The sequence below is a fragment of the Petromyzon marinus genome, chromosome 13, assembly GCF_048934315.1.
Source record: "Petromyzon marinus isolate PM22_M1 ecotype Great Lakes invasive population chromosome 13, UKy_Petmar_22M1.pri1.0, whole genome shotgun sequence".
In the NCBI taxonomy this organism is placed as follows: domain Eukaryota; kingdom Metazoa; phylum Chordata; class Hyperoartia; order Petromyzontiformes; family Petromyzontidae; genus Petromyzon; species Petromyzon marinus.
In genome coordinates this window covers 11910504-11937947 of record NC_133679.1, presented here as the reverse complement: position 1 = coordinate 11937947, position 27444 = coordinate 11910504, and the positions used below count along the sequence as shown (strand labels likewise).

The 27444-nt window shown below is 51.5% G+C and overlaps 1 protein-coding gene and 1 long non-coding RNA gene across 3 annotated transcripts in view; one reads left to right on the top strand and one right to left on the bottom strand.

Moving 5' to 3' along the window:
- LOC116942026 (immunoglobulin superfamily DCC subclass member 4-like) overlaps window positions 1-19877 on the bottom strand; it is a 145359-nt gene extending 125482 nt beyond the window's left edge. For both annotated transcript variants that reach the window (XM_032953553.2, XM_032953554.2), the window contains exon 1: window positions 19051-19877. In XM_032953553.2, coding sequence (XP_032809444.2) covers window positions 19051-19156 — 106 coding nt within the window. In that variant the 5' untranslated portion in view covers window positions 19157-19877. The remainder of the gene's footprint in view (window positions 1-19050) is intronic.
- The window catches only part of LOC142924433 (uncharacterized), a 199773-nt gene that overhangs the window by 164087 nt on the left and 8242 nt on the right, over window positions 1-27444 (top strand). The window lies entirely within an intron of this gene.

Sequence of the window (27444 nt, the reverse complement as noted above, 5' to 3'; positions counted from 1 at the left end):
AATGGCTCTGAAAAGTTTGCCGTTTCACGTGATAATTTTGTTCCGTTAATCTCTGCCGAACCGTTGAAATTTCTCCAGGCAGCGATGTAAAATGGGTGAACGGTGAAATCATTTGCGTCGCAGTTCGCGTGCGCGCGTGCGTGCGCGTGCATGTGTGGGAATTTTGCCCAAGGATACCGTCCCTCCGTGGGGGTAAAAAAGATCAAGTATTTATTGAAGAATCGACAGATAACGGAGCACAAAACCTGTTTCTCATATTCGACCGCGGTCGACCGCTGCTGCCAAATAGGATCAAGTCCTCGCTTTTCACTCTGCCACCTTTCTCACACATCAATAGCAGAGATCCCGCGTGTAGCCTCAACAGACTTTTGGGGCAAGTGCTGTTAGCGATCACCTATGAAGGCCGGCACGGCACACAAGGGGGTGGGTGGCCAGCACCACGCCACACACACACACACTCGACCCCACACCCCCATACCCTACGCTGGGCGCCAGTTTTAAATCACACGCACACACACGAAGCGTGCACACGTGCGCATCCAACACTCTCCAACGCTAGGGCGTATGAATGTACAAGCACGAGCCCACGTGTATAACCATAAATGCAAAACCTAAACAATAAAAGGCGTTGAGTAAGACCGACACACACACATACATGCACACACACGGCGCAATACAGATTTCAGCACTTATTAAATGCTGTCGACGTAAATCAATGACCCTCTTACAATGAAGGCTGGGCGGCCTTTCCCAGCGGCTCATGGGAAATGTTCACAAATGTCAGCCCCGAGCAGCCCACTTTCCCGCGTTGCTTCCCAACATCATCAACAGGGTCACTAATAATCCACGCCAACAACAACTTCCTTTAACAGCCGCTGGGAAGACTTTTTTTTTCATTTTATAAAAGGCCCGACGCATTCAATGAATGACCCATTAGTTGACATTTCATCGTCGGTGCCAGATGTCGTCTGCTGTTGTTATTGCGGCTACTAAAATAACCAAAGTAGGGTTTTTTTTGCTGTTGACCGAGTGGGGTTGGCGCTTCCGTGGATTTCCCCTCTAACTGGCCATTCACCCAAACTCTCTCGCTCGTCTCTCAACAGCCACCTCGAACAGGCAGCAGCCGCTCGCCCTGGACATGTGCCCCTCCTCCACAGCAACTGCCCGGAACCGCAACCACCCCCCCGCCTGTTCCTCCCATGTCCATCCCCTCTCACTGCCCCCTCTCGTTATCCTGCAGTGCGGCAACCCATGGACGTCCCGGCAACACACGTGACGCACCCCACAAAGATATACACGTACATACACACGCGGACATTGTGTGCGCGTGAGACTGTACACGTGGTGCTTGCGACGAAACGTTGACCCTCCCGAATGGAACAAATGCGTCCGGTTGGAAACATTCAGGCTGGCCTGCCTTCGATCCATCCTGGGTTTAACCAGGCTGGGTTGTGTGAGGAGCTGACAAATGCTTTGAAATATCTGGACACAGTCACATCAGGGAGCTCCTCCGGCAGGGAAGGCTGCGTTGGCTGGGGCATGTAGCCACCCAGAATCAAAATCTGTATTTATCCTGGAGGAATCCGATGAGCTATGAAGCTCTTTTTTTACAGATGTCCAGTAGGGGGCGGATTATAAAGTTACAACAACAATACAAAAACCGATAGGAGTGCAAAGTATAGGAAACGCAAAGCAAGGTACTAAAAATAGTTAAATACAATCAAATAAACTATATAAGTATAAATTGCGAAATTAAATCAATTCCTGCCGATTTATCAACAATCAATGCAAGCTTGGGCTAGGCAGCAATAACAACAACAGTCCCAGACCACAGCAAGGCAACACACAGTCCCTCATTAAAATTGCACATTAAAATGTAACTATGGATACACGGGTAAGGATCCAAGTTACAAATGACATTGGCAAATGTGGTTGTATCCAGCGCTAATCTTCTGCTTCAGGATGTTTTTTTATTACACGCTTTCTTTTAACTCGCTGTCTGTTGTTGTATCCTCAAATCTTGTAACTCAATTTTAGCCCACTTCCCACTGTGGTATCGACTACAAACTTGGTATACTTATGTCATACTGATGACAATACTATATTGTATCATAAAACATAAAAACACGTAGTTTTAAACATTTTTTATATGTTATGTTTCGGCTTGGGTCTAATTGTCCACGCTCAACTGACGATGGCTGTAAATCACCACGGTCCCCTTACGTTGTGGCAAGCTTCGGGGCTACTTCCTGAAGTCGTGGAGTTCTGCCATTACTAGTACGGTACATTTAATAAAAGCGTGTTTTGTAGAAAGTTGTTTAAAAAATATTACTTATTTGAGGGAGGATTCACGATGCTAAGGGAGAAAAACCAGGCTGTTCCTATAAGGCTGGTGCTGCAACGGCAAAGGCTTTGTCAACCTATTCCAATTTCTCGCTCCTGGGATAGTTTAAAGACAATTAGACGGACGTCTTAGGTTTCTTGAGTTTGACAGTGAGGTTAATGAATTAGCTATGTATAGCTCAGATTTGCCAATAGGGATTTTATGATTTGTAGCTTTCGTGACTGCAGGAATCCATACTCTCGGTTCTTTCGGTAAAGTCACGTATGTCACGTACGTGACTTTACCGAAAAAACCAAAGAGTAAGGATTTTATGGATGAACAGGGCCCAGTGTATACTTCATCTTGCACTCACCCCCTCGTGTGCTGTGCCGGCCTTCATAGGTGCTCGCTAACAGCACTTGCCCCAACTTCCTGTTAAGGGCTATACGGGGATCTTTATCCTTACAGCATGTATAATGGAGAGCGGTGGTGCAACGGTTAGCGCGCTGCGCTACGAACCCGCCGAAACCGAGTTCGATTCCCGCTCACAGTCAACACCGTCGTGGACCTCCCCTAAGTCGACTCAGCCTCAAATCAGTACCTGGTGTAGCGGTGTGTACAAATCAACAATGGGGAGACAAAGGCGGCCGGTCGATAGTCATGCCACCCCTCCCACCTCGCGTGTAGCACCGGCCTTTATAGATGTTTGCTCTGCAACCGCAGTCAATCTTGATTTGAAGTTTTCTTGACTGCAGGGATCCATACTCTTTGGTTCTTTCGGTAATGTTACGTGGGTAGAAAATAAAAGAAATTAAATCACGACGTTTCGATTGCAACACAAGCAATCATCATCAGGTGGGAAAAGCACAGCATTTACTCCAACGGTCTGTTACGATTGCACATCTGTGAAAAAGAGCTTGATAGCTCATCGGATTCCTCCAATATGAATCAAGATTGTGATTGTAATTCTGAAGACTATACGGGAGATGGTGGTTATGCCTCTACACAACGATGTCAAAGTAGCCTTTGGTAGTTGCTCTTTCTTTAAAAATGTCACCGCTGTTATGACCCCCCCTCCATTAATCCCCCGGGGTTCTTGTGTATTAAAAACAAAAATCAAGAAAATACGTGGCAACCCAAAGCAAAAAAAAACACACACACACGAGGCAAGTCAAACAAAAACGCTCAGCAAATGGACGTAAATAAAACATTCGCATCCGCACGTCCGTCCCGCGTCTGCGTTCTCCCATGCGGAGTGCAACCAGGAGTTTACTTTGCGGGGGCGGTTTTGTTTCGCTTTACACGCAGCAATATCCCCCCCTCCTCTCTCTCTCTCCCCCAGATAAACAACAGCTCGCGTCAAGCAGCACCCGCTCTCTCGCTCGGCTCTCTCTCTCTCTCCATCTCTTTCTCTCGCGCTCGCCCAGCCTTCTTCACGTCCCCCTCCGTCCCTCTGTGCCCTCCTCCCTCTCTGCAGGCGCACCTTTGCGACCTCTCACTCTTGGGCTCCAGCCAAAACAATGCGATGGATCACCCCGACCAACAGCGCTCGCCCGCCCCGCACGCGCGCGTCAGCCTCCACCAGCCAGTGAAAGTGGCCGCCGGACACAGCGTCGGGAGTCATCAACAACTCTAGCGGGCGTCTGAACTTCTCTCTGCTCCATCCACCGTAATCGTCTTTGTCATTACGTGCGTACGTACGTTGAACTTATTTCGCACCGTGCATAGCCAACCGTGATAGTCGGAGGTGCGGGGAAGGTCAACACACTAAACACAAGAAAAAAATCAGTTCTAAAGAAACGAGCTCGATCTAGATTTCAAAGTGCATAACTCGAGTGGCTTCCTACTATCGGAAGGAAGAGCGTTCCAGACGGCCGCAGAAGCGCATCTGAAAGCGCGCGATGCGGCGACCGTTTTTGTTCGATGATCAGCCGCAAGCTGCTGCTGCTGCGAGGATGAGCGGAGTTCACGTGATGGTCTATGCTCTGTTACAACGAGTTCATCAGACAAGCCCGAATAAGTGATGGCGAGTTGGTTCGCGCCAACCATGAATATTCGACTCTTGAGGACCTTTGGCACGACCAAATCGGCCACATCACCCCAGAAAGCACCCGCTGTCATTGGATCGTTGTATCTGAGCGGGGTTTCAGTCCGGTTGAGTACTCGGACGTGTGACTTTCCAGGGCTTGCCGGGTGTTGTAGGCAAACCTGTCAACCCCCTTTCAGTGCCTACCTTATTATAGACCAATTCAGACCTTATTGGTCCCGCCTTATACATTTCAACGTTCATCCTACAAAGTCCCATCACAAGGGAGAAACGCAAAGAAATAGACGTATTATTTGTGCCCGCATTGAAACGGCTGTACACCGTATGGACCTGAAAACTCAATTTCCCTGTACAAGAATACGTGTAAACCGTATGGCTTGACAGCTATGTGAAGACATGGGGCTGCGAGGTGGTGGTGTTGCTGGGTGTTGTCCATCGGAATGCTCGGCGGGTTTATTTTCCAGGTTCTCCACTTGCCTCTAAAATGAAGCCAAACACTCACGAATGGATTACGCCCTGCGCAATGAACTCAGACACCCGAGTTCAATTCCTAGCCACGGCTAACATTGGTAGCAAGTGATATCAGAGCAGGTTTTGGGCGGAGGGGCCCTCTCTCTCTCTTCACCAACCAACGCTGACCAGCGTGGTGAAGTATGGTTAAACAATCTCCATGACCGACACAGCATATGGGGGGGGGGGGGGGAGATTATTCATCCAACAGTGGGCTGACAAAGGGGGCCATAAAGCATAGTCACAGTCCAGATGCAACGGTATCTCAGGACACTGTGTGAGAGGCGTACCATGGGGCAAAGAGGCCAATGTATATGCAATGCCGTACGTGTACATGTACCACTTTATTGAGATGAGACCGTCATTTATATGCAGATAACACGGGGGAAGTCTTGAGCCTTCACTTGAACGGGGGTAGGGAGTCGGCAGCCTGGACGGCTGGTGGCAGGCAGTGGTAGAACAAGGGGGGGACCTCCCGCTGAGCGCAGCGTTGCCGAGGACTCACTCGACAGAGAAGGTCTGGGTTGCTCGAGCAGGGAGCACGTTCAGCGAGATGAGGGGGGGGGGGGTGCAGGGGAAGGTGTGGTCTCAAGTGAAAAGTCAAGGAGACATGGAATGTACACTCTCACTCACCCGCACGTATTATTTCATTCCCCCCCCCCCCCTTCGTTTTAATATATTTTCCAGGCAGGGATCCCTTCCACTAGAATAGGAGCATTGTACATGCGTCTGTAACACAGGAGCTTTCCTATAATTACGTGTCCATTCACCCCTTCACGAGTTCACGTCTTGGCTCACACCCCCACCCGATTTCACCCAACTATGTGGCGATACTACGATACATCGTACGATATAAGACTCACGATAATCGTATCTTACGTTTTGCAATATATGGTCATGTTGTGATTTATGGTTGTCCATTTTACTGCATGTGTATTCGTATTGTATTGACATTTTTTTCTTTACAAAATTAACAAAACAAATAAATCTGCACGTGCATAATTTAAACGATTTACCAAACATTGTCCGGAGGAATTGAGAGCATGGCCTTTTAATGATGCCATCGCTTTGGCAGTTCATTCAAATATTTTTCGTGGAGTGGGTGACACAGCGTATATACAGTACACACACACACACACGTGTGCTGAACTTCTTTTGCGCCGTACGTACGCGCATTCGAAGCACTCGAGTTTGGTCACCGGCACACATGCAAACCGTCCTTGCAACCCGATCGCCACTAGCGCGGCTTCCGTGGTCGCCTCTTGACCAGCGCAAGCGGCCAGCCCTAATGGGATTAGCTGGTGCACTCCCCGGAGAGAGGCGTGGAGGAGGTGGTGGATGGGGAGGGGAGGCGGGGGGGAGAAAGGATCGAGGGCGGGCAGAGGCAGGAAACGAAAGTGTGAAGTTTGCTGGGAAGAGCTCGGGGGTGCGATGAATTGCTGCTGCTGGTGGCGTTGTCGTACGCGCGCCTTAAGGCTGAGCTTCACAGCGCTCTTTTTTTAATTGCCACGTCGGAGTAGGGGGAGGTGGGGGGGGAGAGAACGAACGGTGCTTCGGCTGCATTTGCGAGTTGCGGTCAGGTCGCCGTGGACGTAGCGCAGGGCAATCCACGGCGTTGGGATCACGCAGTGCCGATGAAGTGAGCACCGCACTGCTCCCGTTCACACGCGGTGAGCCTCAGCGTCAGTGCGATTTGCGATGACACCGCTCCGTGGGCTGTCAGAAATGTTGCGAGCATCGGGCACCAAATGGTGGCTTCTTCCGAAGGCCCCCCCCCCTCCCCCCCGGGCCCCCCATTATGAATGGGTTAACCGGTGAATAGCGTTTGACAAGAGCGGCGGCATTTGTTCAACAAGACCGACTCTTGTTGACGGGACGCAAAGCCGCAGACACCGTTCCGGAGTTTTGCTTTGGTTAAACAGAGTGCTGCTGCCGGTTTTAACACGAGTCTAGCAATCCAACAGGCTGACGGACTAAGGAATACACGTGGTTGCGTTATGTTTCCGTGCCAATGCGGAACGGATGTGTGTGGCATTCACCGAGATTTAGCGTTCGCGTGAGTAACGTCGCATGAGTCTGTCGAGACTCGTGCGAGCAACTTGTGATGCACGCCTCACTCCACGCGAACTTTACCACCGCAGCTGCGAGGAAGCAAGAATAAGAACTGTCATCTCACTGTATCGAACGCGACTCGATTGAGGAGGGCTTCTTCAGATTAGCACGGGTCGGCTACGCACGGGTCGGCTAAAGAAGTTCAACGTGCATGCAATTTGAAGGAAGCCGTCACGAATGTAAGTGATTGAGCTGACAGATCTCGCGAGGCACCGACGGTTCGTGAAACAAACCAAATTCCTCTTCGTCGACGGCCGAGTGAACGCTTCGTGAGAGCGTGAACTCACAACCGCGCGTGTTTACCTGCATCGGAAGCCGCCACGCGGGTGGTTACGAAACACTGCGGCGAAATTAGGCACTTTGTTTCCTGAGCTACGAGAGAGTGGCACGAGGCCACTCTCTCTCTCTCGTGTGTGTGTTTTTGTGGAGTTATGTGCCGGAAAAGCATCGCTTAAAGCAGAGGTGGACAGAAGGACATAACACTGCGGGGAATATAAAATAAATATTAACACATCCACGCGCGCGCACGCACTCGCACACTGCATGGTGCAAAACACAAAGACAAAGTTCCCTCTTATAGCCTCAATATGCTGTTGGGGCAAGTGCTGCCGGCACGGCACACGAGGGGATTGGTGATCAGCACCACACCCGGCCGCCTTTGTCTCCCGAGTGAAGATGTTTTTACACACCGCACCAGGTACTCATTTAAGGCTGAGTCGACCTAGAGAAGGCCCATGGCCGGTTCAGAAAATCGCCACTGGTGTTGGCCGTGAATGGGAATCGAACTCGGGTCACCGGGTTCGTAGTCCAGCGTGCTAACCGTTACACCACCACTCCCCACTGCGCGGTTCGCACACACACACAGAGACACACACACACACAGAGACACGCACACACACAGAGACACGCACACACACACACACAGACACGCACACACATACAGAGACACGCACACACACACAGAGACACGCACACACAGAGACACGCACACACACAGAGACACGCACACACAGAGACACGCACACACAGACAGAGACACGCACACACACACACAGACACGCACACACACACAGAGACACGCACACACACACAGAGACACACACACACACAGACACGCACACACACAGAGACACGCACACACACACACAGAGACACGCACACACATACAGAGACACGCACACACACACAGAGACACGCACACACACAGAGACACGCACACACACAGAGACACGCACACACAGAGACACGAACACACAGACAGAGACACGCACACACACACAGACACGCACACACACACAGAGACACGCACGCACACACACAGAGACACGCACACACACAGAAACACGCACACACACAGAGACACGCACACACACAGAGACACGCACACACAGAGACACGCACACACAGACAGAGACACGCACACACACAGACACGCACACACACAGACACGCACACACACAGAGACACGCACACACACACAGAGACAAGCACACACACACACAGAGACACGCACACACACAGAGACACGCACACACACAGCCCAGACTAGGCTGACTCTTTTACGAGCCTGTTTTATAGTTCATTCCCAGACCATTGAGGAATACACAATCCTCAAAAGTAATAGTAATAACCACAGCACTTGGATAGGAAACAAACAACGAACACACACAAACACACACACGCGCAAAAGACAAATACCCCCCCTATAGCCATTAACAGACTGTAGGGATAAGTGCTGTTAGCGAGCACCTATGAAGGTCGGAACGGGACACGAAGGGATTGGTGGCCAGCACCATTCCCGGCCGCCTTTGTCTGCCCAGTGGCGATGTTTACACATCGCACCAGGTTGAGTCGACCTAGGAGAGGCCCATGACCGGTTCAGATCGTCGTCGCTGGTGTTGGTGGCCGCGAGCGGGAATCACGTTGGCTGTTGCTGCCGGCAACAGCTGCCTCCGCCGTGACTACTGTCCAACTCAAGGTTAACAGCGTGGAGGGATGGTGGCCACCGATAATGTGACACTGTGTTCAGCTCGGGAGACTGTCCGCCGCACGGCTTCGGGTAAGCGGCGGCCGTCGGCGGTGGAGTGGATGGGGAGCCGCGTTCGACGAATTTCACGAACCCTCGGACGAGGCGTGCCGACCTTAGAGAGGGAGGGCGCCCTGCCCACCCCCCCTGCCCCTCGGGCGAGTGACACACAAGGTTAGGAATCCTCCCCCTGTCCTCCCTCTGAGCTCACAGCACCCACCCTTCCGCCAAGTGACCCACCACCACCATCTCCCACTCCGTCCCCACCATCACCATCTCACCCCCCCACCCTCTCCCACTCCCCCCCACCATCTCCCACCTCCCCCACCACCTCCCACTCGCCCCCCATCTTCCACTCCCCCCCCACCATCTCCCACTCCCATCCCCACCATCTCCCCCCCCATCTCCCCCCCCATCTCCCACTCCCATCCCCACCATCTCCCACTCCCCCCCATCTCCCCCCCCCATCTCCCACTCCCATCCCCACCATCTCCCACTCCCCCCCCATCTCCCCCCCCATCTCCCACTCCCATCCCCACCATCTCCCACTCCCCCCCCATCTCCCCCCCATCTCCCACTCCCATCCCCACCATCTCTCACTCCCCCCCCATCTCCCCCCCCATCTCCCACTCCCCCCCACCATCTCCCACTCCCCCCCACAATGTCCCACTCCCCCCCCACCATCTCTCACTCCCCCCCCCCCCCATCTCCCACTCCTCCCCCATCTCCCACTCCCCCCCCACCATCTCCCACTCCACCCCCCCCCCCACCATCTCCCACTCCCCCCCCCCCACCATCTCTCACTCCCCCCCCACCATCTCCCACTCCCCCCCCACCATCTCCCACTCCCCCCCCACCATCTCCCACTCCCCCCCCACCATCTCCCACTCCCCCCCACCATCTCCCACTCCCCCCCCACCATCTCCCACTCCCCCCCACCATCTCCCACTCCCCCCCCCCCACCATCTCCCACTCCCCGCCGCCAACCACAGTGACAGAGAAGGCCAGCGCCTTCTCTGCCGGGCAGAAAGAAAAACAAACACAGCAGCAAAATCAATTGCCGCATTAAACTGCGGTAGCGCATTACTACTGCAAGCATCATTAACGCAAGGTCCGCTCGCAATGCATTAAAGCACGGCTTTTGCTAATTAGTTATCTTAAAGTGGCCTCTCCGTGTGATCCTCGCCGTAAACAACCTGCACCCTGGCTGGCTGGTGAGCACACGCGGTGGGTTCGTTACGTGGCGGCGGGGCTGTTGGGTTTATTTAAAACAGTTTAGAACAGTTTATTTAGAATTGCCCTGTGAGCTAAGATGCTCTTGAATCGGGTTTCATCAACAAAACCAAAACATTTAAAACACGTTTGCAACAGGTCGCAGAAAAAATATAAATACAATACGTACAGCAATGAAAAAAGTCAATCTATAAAATGTACAATATATTACTTAATTATAAAGCCTGGTTGCCATAGACAGCTGTGGGGCTGTGATTCTTTGTGGGCAAGATGATCGGTAGGAAAGGGGGCTTCTGTGGCGTTAACACACCCAGCAGATGATGAAGCTTTATTAAGAGGAGACGTTTAAAATGTTTTTTTTTTTCCTGGGGTCAACCTGCGTGCAAGCGAGACGTGAACGACACGATGTTCACGCGCGAGCATTGTTCCCCAGGGTCTGTGACTTCACGGCGTCTGGTTCAATGCCTGACCCGGGGCTGCCTTGAATCGTTAAGGATGACCCTGCTTATTAATTATCAGTGCATTACAGCATTGTCATTGCTGTAATTGTTGCGTCGCTTAACACATTTGAATGGACGGGTTGGAGTGTGAGCTACAAACACGGCAAATTGTGCGACTCATCCGAGATAACATTCACTGAGCAAATGGAGCAATTGAATGTATTTTAATATTATACTTGCAACCGGCACGTCCTTTGGTCGTGACTGCCCGTCCGTCTCTCCCTCCCTCAAGAAATAAACGCCAGCCAGCAAAACTTTTTTTTCTAAACGTTATATGATTATGTGGGAGAAACGTGTTTATACTGTATTATTAAGTATTGTTTTTTTCATTTTATTTTCTGGATGCTCATCCTTGTGCAACTGTGTGCACTGCAGTGTTTATAAAGAGCTCATCCTTGTGCAACTGTATGCATTGCAGTGTTTATAAAGTAATCGTCGGCAACCCACTGCTGTTGCCACATTTACTCCCAACCTTGCCGTGTAAGAATCCACCTAGCACCTTGCACGCGAGTTGATTAATATATAATTATAAATTATTGTATTTCACACTAAATCCATTCACCAGACCAAATGGATTTCAATGGCGTTTGTTTACCCAACGAAGTAAAAACGAAGATCCGGTTTCAACCTCTCTGTGTCTCATCAGCAGTGTTGTAACCCGTTGAATGAATAATACAAGTGTCGTAAGACCAATACCGTTTTAAAAATAACAACAACAATAATAATAATACTACAAGGCTGCGCGTAAGTTGGCTCAGGAGTGGAACAGTGAGAGAGAGAGAGATGTGTGGGGGTCCGCAGGACAGATTGTATGAAGGTCATCGTGTTTTTTTTTACCATTACTGTGACATTGTAGAGGTGGAGAAGATTCGAGCCCTCGGCTCTGAAGAGCAAATAGTTAAAATGGTCACGGCGCTTCGCGCACGCCTTCCTACGCAATTTACTGCGCCTTAAAAATCCACATCTTGTGATTGCTGCACAGAGACCCGCCTGGTTTTGTGTGTGTGTGTGTTATGTGCACGATGTGTGTGCATTCGGTACAATAATGCACAGGGAGATACAAAGACAAAGATCTCCCGTGTCGCCATAACAGACTGTATAGGCAAGTGCTCTTTAGCCAGCACCCTATGAAGACTGGCACGGCAACACCGCCCGGTCCCCCCAGTGCTGATGTTTCAACACACCGCACCAGGTACTCATTTAAGGTTGAATCGACCTAGGGAATGCCGAGGAACCGCTTGGATATTCGCCGCTAACGTTATCGGTGGTGAGCAGGAATCGAACTCGGGTTGACCAGTTCGTCGTGCGGTGCGCCGACCACCAATTGATTCACCGCTCCCCTCAGAAACCGGTACACATGTACAGCCACACACAGACACACGGGACAAAGACACACACACACAGACACACAAGACAAAGACACACACAGAGACATACACGCAAGAGACACACAGGCAGACAAATTATTGCAACAAAGAAATCACGTGCTCTTAACCCCTTCCCCGGGAGACAGTAGCGCACGTCCTGGCCCATCTCATTGAGCTCATCGGCCTTAGCAATGTGGGATAACATATCGGCTCATAGCATGAATTAAACATGAATATTACAATTTTGTGGGTGAAGCAGTGACGCCAGGGCTACTCGCAGCATTGAACCGGTCAACCTAAGTTCGATATCCGGGCACGGACAACATCAGTTGCAAGTGACATTTGAATTGGACCTGAACCCCCATGCCTTCTCCATCCCTTCACCAACCCGCACTAGCTAACCAGCGTGGCGAGGTATACTCACACAAACTCCCATACCCAACAATACAGCTGTGAATTGGCAAAAGGATGTACATTCAATTATTATAATTACAGCTGCAAATGTAGCGAATGGAAGTTGCACACACACACACTCTCGCTCGAAAATAAGATTATAGATTAAAAGGTGAAATATTGGTGAAGTATCATTAGGAAGAGGGGTGCGTGTGGGCATGATGAGTTTTCGCACCTCGCTAATGAATGTGGCTGCTGTTTAAACCCCGGCGAATGCGCGGCGTTACAACGTGATCATGCGGAGAGTTACAACGTGATCATGTGGGGGGATAGAGGGGGGTCAGGGCTAGGGCAGGGGGCTTTTTACAATTACACACCAATCGGAGAAGGTAATTCATCACAGCGTTACTACCCGCTATGACAAGTGTGGGTAGCATAGACACGCTCATTAACTAATAACAACAATTCAGCACACAAAATAACAAGAGAAGCGTGGGGGAAGTCAATGCGTGGAACGAGAGGGAGAAAGACGAACACACGGGATAGCAAACACGATAAATTATTTTTGTGTTTTTTTGCCCATGGCTCGCTGCCCCACGGGAAGGGAAATAGAGTCGAGTATGCAATGCAGAGGAAAAAGAGAAAGAAATGGGGGGGGGGGGGGAAGGAAGAGATAGGAGAGAGAATTAGGAAATAAGAGGAAAAGGAAATGAAAAAAAACCCGCAGCAAAGGGGGTCAGGAGAGATGATGATCCGGTGGCTAAATAAATCTATCGGCGCTGCTGATGCACGGGGCAGCGTCTGTTTCCATAGGCGGTGGGGAGAGGGGAGGGACTCAGAGTGGGAGTGGCCACGCATAAGTTGACGTGATTTACGGGAGGCTTGAGCTGATTCGGATATAGATGGCCAAGTTAAATACATATTTCAAACTGTTAAGAAGTGGACTTGGGCAGGACGCGTCACTGGAAGGGATAATGGCCGAGGGTCAAGAATGGTGATGGAGTGGCAGCCAACTTTAAATATTATACACTATAAGCTCTTTTTATTTTACCAGGTAAGGCTCACTGAGCTATATAGCTCTTTTTCAGAAGCGACCTGGCCACAAATGATAGCGTAACAAAGAGGCTTACCACGTGGAAATTTATCGCAGCCACTGAGACCTGCTTATGACCAAATCACCCGGAATATGTCCGATCCTGCCAGACCTCGCAAGCTAAGCATGCCTCGATTGATTCACGCATTCGTGACCACCAATGCTAAAAAAAAAACAGGTGTCCGTAGGCGTTGTGGCCAGTTGAGGCCAGTGCAGCAAAATCCATTGTTGTTCTGTTGGCTAATTCCCCGACCTTCACCAACCCGTACTGACCAGCGTGGCGAAAATGTGGCCGTAATAAACGAGCAGTGGATTGAAGAAAAAAAACGGCCTGTATGAGTACAGGGCACGTACCAGTGCACCCAAGATCTGTCCCACTCAACCTCGCGTGTTTGTTTTTTTTCTCTGCGGGTGCGCGTGCGTGCGTTATGAGAAGCGTGGGGGAGGCAGTCAGCGGCAAGCACATGTGCCGAGCTTGCGGTGTCTCAGAAACACGTGTGACCTATTACGCTCTCGCCGGAGACGTCACATCAAAGCAGGCGTCCGCAGGATGCGAGGTTTTCTCGAGAGGGCAACATTTGGGGGGGAAGGGGGGGGGTAGGTGGATTTGGTGTTAACAGTGGCCTGAAATCGCCAGAAGGGAAGGATCACTTTGGCCCGGGTAGGGTAATGGGCCACGGTCAGAATCTGAATATTTATTTATACTGGAGGAACCCGATGAGCTATAATGCTCTTTTTCACAGATGTCCAGTAGGTTCACAGGGCGCGAGGCAAGCAGGCAGGAAGTGACCCCCGCGTAAAAAGAACAAGTCATGGTTAAGTGGCCACTATGTGGAGAGACGGTGGAGACGGTAGTTCGGCCACGGGAAGAGTGAGTGGGTTACGACGGTGGCCATGGACCACGGCGCGTGGGTCACGGCTACCACTGACACAATTGGCTCACGGTCGCCACTGGGACTGAAAGATGATTGGGTCATCGTGACCCGGTACAGGGTGGCAATCGCGCGCGCGGTCGTTGGCTGCTGCAGGCACGCTCCAGCAGCGCGTGTTGCAATTTTCAAACGGCGCCCGAGGAAGTTTCGTGCAGCATTTGCGCCGATCCCTTCGCAGATTCTCAGCGCGCGACCGTTCCGCCGCAAGCACACACACGCCGTGTGTGTGCTTGTGTGTGTGTGTCTGTGCAACACGTGCACATTCACTGCGGCAACATCACTTTGTTATACTGTACTCCTACGTTCTGCCCCCCCCACCCAACCCACGCAAACGCTTTCCCGCCTTCGCTACAACAAAAAAACAACTCACTGACCATCACCCCACGTGGTGCAGCAAGGTCAAAAAATCATCCCCAAAGACCCAAACGGCGTCGGGGGAGAGAGGGAGAGGAACGGGGGGGAGGGGGGCAGGCTTCCATCCAGCAGTGGATGTCGACAAGAGCTGTGCATATACACGCGGCGCAATTCATATTATGGCATTAAACACGGGGTACGGCCAAAAAGGCGTGTGACTCATTCTAATAAAGGGCACACGGCCATGCATAACCTACAAAACATGCCACGCGTAGCCGCAGTGTGTGTGATGTGTGATTTGAGTGTGTGTGGTTTGAGTATGTGTGTGTGTGATTTGAGTATGTGCGTGTGTATGGTTTGAGTGTGTGTGGTTTGAGTATGTGTGTGTGATTTGAGTATGTGTGTGCTTTGAGTGTGTGTGGTTTGAGTGTGTGTGTGATTGTGTGTGTGATTTGTGAGAGTGTGTGTGTGTGTGTGCTTTGTGTGTGTGTGTGATTTCCGACGGAGGACCTGACTTTGATTCCGCCAATGTCTGTACCGGTCCCAAGCCTTTCCCCTCTAGGTAGACTCAGACGTACACGGCTACCTGGTGCTGCGTGTAAAACATCAGCACTGCGGAGTCACAAAGCCGGCCACACCACCCACTCGTCCTCCTTTGCTGACATCAATAGGTGCTCGCTAACATCCCTTGCCACAAACAGCCTGCGTAGTGGGCTACACGAGGGGTCTCTTGGTCTTTGAGTGAGTTTTGGGGGTGTCTCCGGTCAGAACGTACGAGGGGGGGGGGCAAGGCAGCATCGGGTAACACGCAGAGCGAAGCATTCAAACAAACAACACACACACACAGTGGCGATTCAGCACGCGCAACGGACGTGAAGGTGAGCACCACGTCCACAACGGCGTCCGGGGGCACCCGACTTGACGGGGCACTCTCTGCGCTCGGCGATGGCAAAGCGCATACGCACGTGTGTGTGCTACACGTGTGTGTGTGCTACACGTGTGTGTGCGTAGCACACACACGTGTGTGTGTGCTACGCACACGTGTGTGCGCAGTGTTCTGCGCGTTTTACATTGTGCCGTGCATGTGTGCGCGCGTGCGTGCAAGGGTGAAGCGACGGCGCAGTGGTTCCGCACTCTGCGGCGCTGCGATAACTCCCGCCCGCCACCTGAGTTCGATTCGCGGCCACGGTTAACATCAGTGGCGCGAGTGGTACCCTATCGGCACGGTCGGCTACGTACGGTGCGAAAGAAGTTCAACATACATACATCCATGGACCGGCCCTGGGCTACACACAATGCCACCTGGTGCTGTGTATAAACAACATCGGCGCGAGGGATACAGAGGCGGCCGGATGTGATGCTGACGACACCACCGCCTTTCGTTCGCCACGCCGGCCTTAATAGGTGCTCGCGAACAGCACTTACCCGAGCAGTATACATTGACGAGACGGAGGGGGGGGGGGGAGACCATAGGATCATTGCACATGTATGTGCGTGTCAGAGAAAGTGTGTCTTCTGAACACGGTGCCATCGGGGAGTGAGTGCGACGCCCTTATGTCATTGGCAAACGCTGAAACAAATGCAAGTGGCACTTAACACGCGTGTAAATACACACACACACACACACGTGTAACGAGACGCACACACGCATCACTCACACACGTGTAAAGAGAAGTACATATGCAGCACACACACGCACACATACAGCACATAAACGGGTAGAGAGAGTCGCACACATGCAGCACACACGCGCGCACATACAGCACACGTGTAACGAGACACACTTGTAACGGAAACGCACACACGCAGCACACACACACCTGTAACGAGGCGCACACATGCAGAGCATATACATATAACCAGACGCACACGTGCAGCACACACAAACGTGTAACGAAACGCAAACATCCAGCACACGCACGTGTAACAAGACGCACACGTGCAGCACACAGGTGTAACGAGACGCACACATGCAGCACACACACGTGTAACGACACACACACACACGTGTAACGAGACGCACACGTGTGTAACGACACGCAAATATGCAGCACACACGTGTAACGAGACGCACACACACATACACACACGTGTTACGAGACGCACACGTGCAGCACGTACACACACGTGCAGCACGTACACACACGTGCGAGTGGATGCATTGCTCTGTGCGCCACAGAATTTAAAGCGTGAAGCGTGTCGCTTCAACGTGGCCACGGGAGTTTGACAGCAGTGGACGACGCTTCCCGGCCTTTGGCAAGCGCCCCGCCGGCAGCTGGGGCACTTTAAAAACCCGAGCGAGCAACGAAATGTCGCGCACAAAGACGACGAGCGAGATCCCCCCCCCCCCCCCGTTTAGCTGCCAACAGACTGTTGGGGCAAGTGGCCTTGAAGCGAGCAGCACGGACACGGACACGCGAGCGGGTGCCCAAACACCACGCCCGCACAACACGCCCACAAACACACACACGTACACACACACAAACACACACCTACACACACAAACACACACACAAAAACACACAGAAACACACACACATACACACACAAACACACATACACACACAAACATACACACACAAACACACACATACACACAAACAAACACACAAACACACATATACACACACAAACACACACAAACACACACATACACACAAACAAACGCACAAACACACAAACACACACACAAACACACACATACACACACAAACACACACACAAACACACACACATACACACACACAAACACAGACACATACAAACACACACACACATACACACACAAACACACCGCACACAAACACACACACAAACACACACATACACACACACAAACATACACACAAACACACCGCACACAAACACACACACACACCGCACACAAACACGCCCATAAACACATACACACACACAAACACATACAAATACACACAAACAAACCGCACACAAACACACACAAACACACACCACACACACAAACACACACACATACACACACACAAACATACACACACAAACACACACAAACACACACATAAACACACACACACATACACACACAAACATACAGGCACAAACACACACATACACACAAACACGCAAACACACACACATACACACATAAACAAACACATACACACACACAAACAAACACACAAACACACACAAACACACGCGTAGACACACACACAAACACACAATCACACGCGTAGACACACACACAAACACACAATCACACGCGTAGACACACACACAAGCACACAATCACACGCGTAGACACACACAAACACACAATCACACTCGTAGACACACACACAAACACACACAATCACACGCGTAGACACACACAAACACACAATCACACACGTAGACACACACACACAATCACACGCGTAGACACACAATCACACTCGTAGACACACATAAACACACACAATCACACGCGTAGACACACACAAACACACAATCACACACGTAGACACACACACAATCACACGCGTAGACACACACACAAACACACAATCACACGCGTAGACACACACACAAACACACACAATCACACGCGTAGACACACACACAATCACACACGTAGACACACACACAAACACACACAATCACACGCGTAGACACACACACAATCACACGCGTAGACACACACAAACACACAATCACACGCGTAGACACACACAATCACACGCGTAGACACACACAAACACACAGGAGTCACCCACACGAGTCACCCCACACGAGTCACTCACACGAGTCACCCCACGTGAGTCACCCCACACGAGTCACCCCACACGAGTCACCCACACGAGTCACCCCACGTGAGTCACCCCACACGTGTCACCCCACACGAGTCACCCCACGTGAGTCACCCCACACGAGTCACCCCACACGAGTCACCCCACACGACTCACCCCACGTGAGTCACCCACACGAGTCACCCCACGTGTCATCCCACACGAGTCACCCCACGTGAGTCACCCACACGAGTCGCCCCACACGAGTCACCCCACGTGAGTCACCCCACGTGAGTCACCCCACACGAGTCACCCCACGCGAGTCACCCCACGTGAGTCACCCCACGTGAGTCACCCCACACGAGTCACCCCACACGAGTCACTCACACGAGTCACCCCACACGAGCCACTCACCCGTCAAGGCCAGCAGCGCGAGCTGCAGCCGCTTCGAAGGCTTCGGTCGAAAGTCGACGCCGACAAATCCCGCGCGCGAGCCGCCGGATCGAGCCTCGCCCGCCATGTGACAACTTGGCAAGTAGCAGCGGTTATTCAGGATGACGACGGGGACGACGTTGTCGATGTTGTTGACGTTCCACGCTGACGATGCTGCTGCTGCTGCAACTGCTGGCTGCTTTTGTGACGCCGCCGATGCCAATTCCTTCTTCGGACGAAATCGCGACAACCTCCTTGACACTTTCGCGCGAGGTCGCCGTGGATGCGGTCTTTGGAAAGAGGACGGGATGCCAACCAAAACAAAACGCACGCGCGCGCGCCCACAGACGCGCGCGCAAAATAACGCGAACACAAAAAAAAGCACCCTCGCACAGACGGCGGCCCAGGCAGCCGCGTTCTGTCGGCCGTTAGTTACTAGTTACACAATGCGACACACACACTTGCGCGCACAAAAAGTGTACTGTCTGAGCGTTAGGGGTATCCCATCAAGCGCTAATCCCACGCTGTAATCTCGCCATCTTTAGCCTATCGGGCGCGGTGGGTGCCGTAACGATGTGCGGAGAGACGGGCATTGGCAACGGGTCTCGCCATGAGCCACGACATGATGATAGTGGTTGGTGTTGGTGGTGGCGATGATGATGATGATGGTGGTGGTGTCTTCTTGCGCTCTGCTCTCTCTGCGCGCCGCGTCCCTCCGTCCGGCGCAGCGCGCACACCCCAAGGCAGAGAGGAAAGTATGCGGCGTCACGTGGTGTTGCCCCCTGCCGCCCATCCAACACACGCGCACGCGCGCACATGCACTCACGCACGTGTGTGTGCGTGTGTGTGCGCGCGCGCGCCCCACATTCACACACCCATAAGATACCCCACCCCGCCAGCCAGCCAGCCTCCCACCCAGCCAGCCAGCCTTCCACCCACCCAGCCAGCCTTCCACCCACCCAACCAGCCAGCCAGCTATCCACCCAGCTGTCAACACACCCAGCAGGCCAACCAGCCATCCACCCAGCCAGCCAGATAGCCAGCCGTCCACCCACCCAGCCAGCCTTCCACCCACCCAGCCAGCCTTCCACCCACCCAGCCAGCCTTCCACCCACCCAACCAGCCAGCTATCCACCCAGCTGTCAACACACCCAGCAGGCCAACCAGCCGTCAACCCACCCAGCCAGCCTTCCACCCAGCCAGCCATCTAGCCACTCACCCAACCGGCCACGGCGGCTCCCCCCTCCCCCCCCCCCTTGCGGTCAACACACCCAGCCAGTCAGTTAGTCACTTAGCCCACACAGCCAGCCGACGGACCGCACAGACGGCCAGCCAGCCAGCTAGTTAACCACCAAGCCACCCATGAACACAGCCACACAAGCTGACAGACAGCAAACCGTACATACATTCACCCCGCCCATGCAGTTCCTGTGTCTCTCCTTCCCACGAAGGCTATCATCCGTTGCTCGAGACATTCTTGTCCACGCTTAGCCGAATGTTGTAAACCCTGACCACATGCATATTATTCCATATTTCGCGTACATACGGCAGGGGCTTGCGGGCGTGTGTAAAACCACACAGCTCTGCACATTCGTTCTAAGCTCTGCCGAGGAAAAGAAAAATACGCAGCGGTATTTCTGACATGTGGGGCAACGACGTATATTCACTTTGCGTGTCTGTGTCCTTGCAGAGTAGGTAATAAATGAACGACAATTTTCAGTAGTGTAGAGTGTAACTGTGTGTGTGTGTGTCCATGTGCACATGGACACACACACACGCGCACACGAACTTGTATCATCGATGGTAGACCATACGCGTGTGCTTTACACACATTACAAAGGTGCGGCCCATGCAGCAGCAGTGACAACAAATACAAACAGAATGTTGTTGAGACACGTTCTTTTAGCGAGCGCCTATCAAATCCGATTTGGATTCGGCGCACGGGGGTGGTACTATTAGCCAGCCTCTCTTCAACACCGATGTTTACACACCTCTCCAGAAACTCATTGAAGGCTGAGTCCACCCCAGTGGAGTGCCAGCACCGGTAACAATATACACACACACGGTGGTGACGCGTGCGTGTTCATTGCGTAATGCGCACAAGTGGGTTATTCTCACAACACACGTATCTTCTGAACGTCTGCCAACGGCATGCCCTATAACGAGGCGATGCCGAGTCTCTCTATATTTCTACCCCAACCCCATCCCACGCTAATGATTTTTTTGCTCTCATAATTTGCTCGAGCGTGTGCGCGTCTGGTTCTCTGTGTCTGTGCCGGTGGTGGGGTGCGGTTCGCGCGCTGCTCTATGAATCCGGCGATCCGAGTTTGAACTCCCGCTCACGGCCAACATCGGTGACAGATTTATGAACCGGTCATGGGCCTCCCCTAGGTGAACTCAGCCTTACATTCGTACCTGATGCAAGTGTGAAAGCGCACCTGGGGAGCCAACGGCTTGATAAACCACCCCCTTGTATCCCGTGCCGGCTTTAATAAGTGCTCGTTCCCGGAACTTGTCCAAATAGTTTGTGTAGGCTAACCGGGGCATCTTTGTCTTTGTAAATGGAGAGCGATGGCGCAAGGATTTGCGTGCTGCGCTACGAACCCTCCGGTGACGTGAAGTTCGATTCCCGGCACGGATGAGTTGTGGCGAGTTGTATCTTAACCTGTTTTGCACAGTACTTAATGAGTACGGTACTTAAATGTCAGATTTGGGCCGACAAAGGCTAACTGGCGTGGTGTGACCGATCCTGGCCTGATCAGCCGTAGCGAACGCCGCGCTGATCCGAAACAGGGGCTCGCGAACAGCACGTTGATCCAACACTCTCTAAGGATATACGGGGCAAGGTGGGGGGGGGGGGGAGATCCCTGTAGTGCGAGCGCGCACGTGGTCACGCGTTAATGGGAGGGAATGCAGCCAACGACAAGAGCCAAAGAAAAGAGTCGGGACAAATCCGCCAAGTAAATAAACACACGGGCGCAATGCGTGCCAAACAGCTCTGCAACAGTCCATCATGGCTCAGGCACCCCAAGAGGCAGCGGCACCGCGATCGATGGCGCTGGAGTTGCACAGATGCCCCCGCGGGCCGAGAATTCCGCCACGTGTGCGCGTGTGGTGCGTGGTGGGAGGAGAGCGGTGGTGCAACGGTTAGCACCTAGCTTGCACTACGAAACGTGGCCATCCGAGTTGGATTGCCGCTCACACCCAACACCAGTAACGATTATCTGAATCGGTCCTGGGCCTCTCCGAGGTCGACTCAGCCTGAAATGGGTACCTGGTGCAATGTGTAAATATCGCCGGTAGGGAGACAAAGGCGGCCGGGCGTGGTGTTTTCCACGCACCCCCTCATGTGCTGTGCTGGCCTTCATAGGTGCTTGCTAACAGAACTTGCCCCAACAGTCTGTTAAGGCTATATGGGGGACCTTTGGCTTTTTGCTATATATGTGTGTCTATATATTTTTCGATATCAGCCACTCATCGCTAATTAATTTACGAGGACCGTAAAGGAAATTCCATCCCACGCTTGTGCCGCCGCTGCCCGGAGTATCGCGGCTGAAATAGCGGTGGCTGCGTTGATGTCGCCTGCGCCCGGATAATAATAATTGAACTTGAACTTGGGGGTTTCGCGCAGTGTTGCGAATTTCGCTAAAGTTCAATGGCGCATACATAAATGACGGCATTAACATTCAAACGCCACGGCGAGCGCTTCGCGGTCGGGGGACCAGGGGAGTCGGCGGCAATTGCTCACACCGTGAACTGGCTTGCGTGCTTTCATGGATCTGTCGGCGAAGGGGCACGAGACAGTGACGATGGCGAGCGGATCCGTGGAACCGCGTGTGACCACCGTGGTCAGCGATGGTATCCACCCGGTGTCGGTGGAACGGGAGCGCTCGTGCAGGGGTCGTCATCCTGCGGCTGGCGGAGCTGCGCTCGCGGCTCTTTATCAAGGACTCGCTTCGCGACGCTATTTATTCAGGACCGCCGTCCCTTATTCACGTGCGTTGCGGCTCTTGAAGTATTCAGTTTTCAAAACGAATTTGAACCAAAAAAAAACGGCTCTTCTTGTTGTTACTTTGGTTACCGAATGCTGCGCTCGTGGTGCTACTAAGCCGGGCCGCCCGAGTTCGATTCCAGCTCACGGCCAAAAAACGGTGACGAATATCTGAACCCATCCTGGCCCTTACCGATGTCAAAGTTAAATTCATACGTGGCGCGGTGTGTAAAAACATCGCCACTGGAGAGACAAAGGCGGCTAGGCGTGGTGTTGGCCACTAACTCCCTCGTGTGAAGTTCCGGCCTACCTATGTGTTCGCTCACATAACTTACCCCAACAGTCTGTATAAGGCTATACGGGGGATCTTTCTCTTTGTTTTTGGCACTGATTTTAAAACCCTACATTACATTGGGAAGAGACTCCCCCCTCCCTCTCATCCTTGCTTGAGAAGTCCCCCCCCCCCACCCCCTTGTTTTCGACGAATCCATGACCCTTGTTGATTCATTGAGTCAACATCTTTGACGACCCCGCAATATATCCACTTTGAGGTTATCTAAAATCCAGATCCTTCGAAAACAAGTTGTAAAAACCCATATTCTACCCAACAACAAACCTGTATCTAGTACAAAATAATACATAAGCAGTCTATCCTTGAGAATTGTACGTACATTTTTTTTTACATTCCGTCAAACGGCCTATCTACTGAAGTTTAAATGTGGGATATTTTTTTTATTTGTGAGCTTGCATCTGTCATGTGTGGCGTGTTTCTTTAGTCCTTCGGCCTATGGGACTTCCGGGTCAATGTTTCACAATTGTACTTGTTGTTCAAGCAGGTGAACTTTGCAATGAGGGTAAATAAATTAGGCACCTGTGCCAATCCACTGTGGGATGAAGGTCTTGCCCGCAACTCTCACGGCCTTGCTGGTCATGGGGTTTTTTTGTGTCTTCACGCTGCATAAAAATCGGTCGGTGCTGGTTGGTGAAATATGTGGAGGGAGGAGTCCAGAACATCTTCAAATATCACTCGCCAATCATATCAGCCGTGGTTGAGGATTCAACTTCGGGCTCAAGGTTCATATAGAGCAGTCCATGCCACCGCTCTCTGCCCTCAATATTCTTATGTTGCTAGATGTTCGGATATTTCAACCGCACAATTCTCCGCAACAGCGCACAGTGCGTACAAAAATAAAGTTAGAACGTAGTCTGTGGTTGAGATGAGCTGCCCAACTGCTGGACTTGAAATGAGACCCCCAACGACCTGGGTTTTCGCGGTTGTGCCATACAGCTCTCAGATGCGCTGTCGGGGATGTTACTGCCTGTTATTCGGCATGATGTCCGACGTTTTGCTCCAAGTGCCTTTCATTGTATCCCAAGAATGACCCTGCTCTGTCGCCCGTGTCCAGGTTTATAACACGTGCTGCAACCGCCTATGGCTGAGAAATAAATAGATAAATAGTTCTATATTCATGGAAAATGTTGTGGGCGGGGGGAGAGTGTTTGTTAAGAGGGGGCCTGGGTTAAGGATTGATAATGATGATTGTGGTTGTTAGGGGCGTGTGCGGTGGAGGAGTCCGTATTCACAGGATAGACAGGAATTGTGTTGGACAAGAGGATGTGGGTATGAGTGTGCTTGTGTTGGGAGATGTTTGTAAAGAGCTAGGGATGTGTGTGCGTGGAGAAAGGCGCGCGTGTGTGTCTATGGAGGAGGGTGTGCAAGGGGGCACGTTTGTGTGTGTAGGGAGGTGTGTGTGTGTAGGGAAGTGTGTGTGTGTAGGGAGGTGTTTGTGTGTAGGGAGGTGTTTGTGTGTAGGGAGGTGTGTGTGTCGGGAGGTGTGTGTGTGGAGGGAGGTGTGTGTGTGTGTTTGTGGAGAACGGTAGTGTAGCGGTTAGCGCGATTGTGCGACGAACCCAGAGTCCCCCAGTACGATTTCCGCTCACGGCCAACACCAGTGATGATTATCTGAACCGGTCCTGGACCTCTCCTAGGTCGTCTCAGCCTCAAATGAGTACCTGGTGCGGTGTGTAAAAACATCGCCACTGGAGAGACAAAGGCGGCCAGGCGTGGTGCTGGCCACCCACCCCTCGTGTGCCGTTTCGGCCTTCATAGGTGCTCGCTAACAGCACTTGCCCCAACAGTCTGTTAAGGCTACACGGGGGGTCTTTGTTTTTTTGTGTGCGTGTGTGTGGAGGTGGGGGGCGCGTGGTTCTGAAATCCATTTCGAAATCTCTTGGCACGATTACCATCCAAGCGCTCATCCCATCACAGTCCTAATTCCCTCGCCTCTCATCACGCGTCTCTTCAAATGCAGGCGAATCTCCTAGCAATTGTAAAATGTTTTTTTCCCCTCACTAAATAAGCAATATAAAATCTAAATGACATAAACAAAAAACGTACACACAGACTTATATGCACAGAGAGACACAAGCTTACAAAATATTTGTTGTACTGTATGCCGATTGGATTTTCCTGTATCGATTGTCATCAACAGGAGAACAGACTGACTTAATCATCATCATCATGACCCATTGTCAATCCACTGCTGGATGAAGGCCTTCCCACCCAGTCGCTGTCTCTCAGGGTTCAGTGATGTTGAACTCACTCATTTTATTTTATTCAGATTTTTAAAGGTGTAGTTTAAAGATATGGACGCATCTTATTGGGCTCCTATCTCGTGCTGAAGGTCATTAGGGTTATTAAATGAGCATTAGCGCGTAGGCTCAGTGCACAATTTAATTAATTGCCGACTGTAAACATATAACGCGCGTGATGATGTCATGCCCATGATGTATGTTTTCCCGCACATCCATCATACAAGACTGGAATCAAACTTGAAACCTCTTTTAGCTCAATTATAATTCGATGAGGCGACCTCAGTTCGATTATCGGTCACGGCTAACATCAGTAGCAAGTGATATTGGAATCTGCCTTGCCTTGCCCATCCCTTCACCGACCAGCAGCGTGGTGAAGTATGGTCAAACAACCCCCATAGCCGACACGGCGTGGCGAAGCCTATATCTAGCAGTAGATTGCCAAGGGACTGGACATTATTAGTACAGTGTTGTTAGTAGTATCAACAATATTATTCAACGTGTCATTCAAAAGTTAAATCAGCCCGTGTGCAGGTGCTAGGTGATGACAATGTTGAATCGGGAGAGATTGCGACGGCTTGGGGTAGCCTTCATCTAGCAGTGTATTGAAGGGGCGTCACGGTGGTATACAGGAGGTCGTGGCCTCGATCTCCATGACGCCTGTATATTTGGAGTTTGCGAGTCTCTCTCCTCGTGGTCGCATGGATTTTTTTCTCCGTGTCCTCCGGTTTTTCCCCTCCACATTTAGAAACATGCATTTAGAGTATTTGGCTGCGATAACTTTCCACACGATGACCAACTTCAATGGGCTTTCATTTGTGGCCAGGTCGCTTCTGAAAACGAGCTATACAGATCAGTGAGCCTTACCTGGTAAAATAAAAAAAGAATTTTAAATAGTTTAGTGATCATGAATGATGATGCTGATGACTCAAAAGTGTGCCTATAGTGGATACAGGCTTTCAGTAGCACATAGTTAGCACTACTCCCAACCCTAATACAGTATCAATCACTTCCATCGATTCAGTTGACGCATCAAGTTAGGCTTAGATGTTAATACAAGTAGGACGAAGTAACGGAGAAATGTAGCAGGCACACTTAGCTCACTGAATTAATCGGATTCGATTTGGCATTCGTCTAGATTAGAGTATGTTTATTTAAAAGCAACTTTTCGCGCGCAGGAGCGGAATAGTGTGTGGCATCACAAGACCCGAAGAAATGGCGTGGGTGGGGAACCCGTATCCAGCAGTGGATAGAGAACGGATGACGCCAGGACGACGGTGATGAGCGTTCATTGAAAAATATTTATTTTTATAGGACGATTGAAAGTGCAAACGAATGTAATGAATCATAGACGCTGTTACATTGAGAAACATTCCAAATGTCCCCTTGCCTTGTTCCGTGCACGTACGGGCGATTGAACTCGTCAAGTTGCTCAGCCGCTGTCAACAAACCACCATCCGCTTGACTGGGGTCAAATAAAAAAAATGCCATAAACGGGGCTATAGCGCCACCTCACGAACTTACATCCACGCTGAGTGATTGCTTTTGGCGCACAATTTTCATTTATCCACCGCAAGCAAATCTCTTAGAATAAAGCAAGGAGCCGGGTTTAATTTCTCATGGAGTATTTCTCAGCCCCTGGTAGAGTAGCTGCAGGCGAAAGATTCGACCGTGGTTATTTCAGCCGTGGTCATCAACCACGCGTGACACTTATACCAGGACTGTCAAAGCTGTGAAGTTCTCTCTGCATGAGGCCATGTCCGTTTTGTCACTCGACAGCAAGCGAAGCAGCC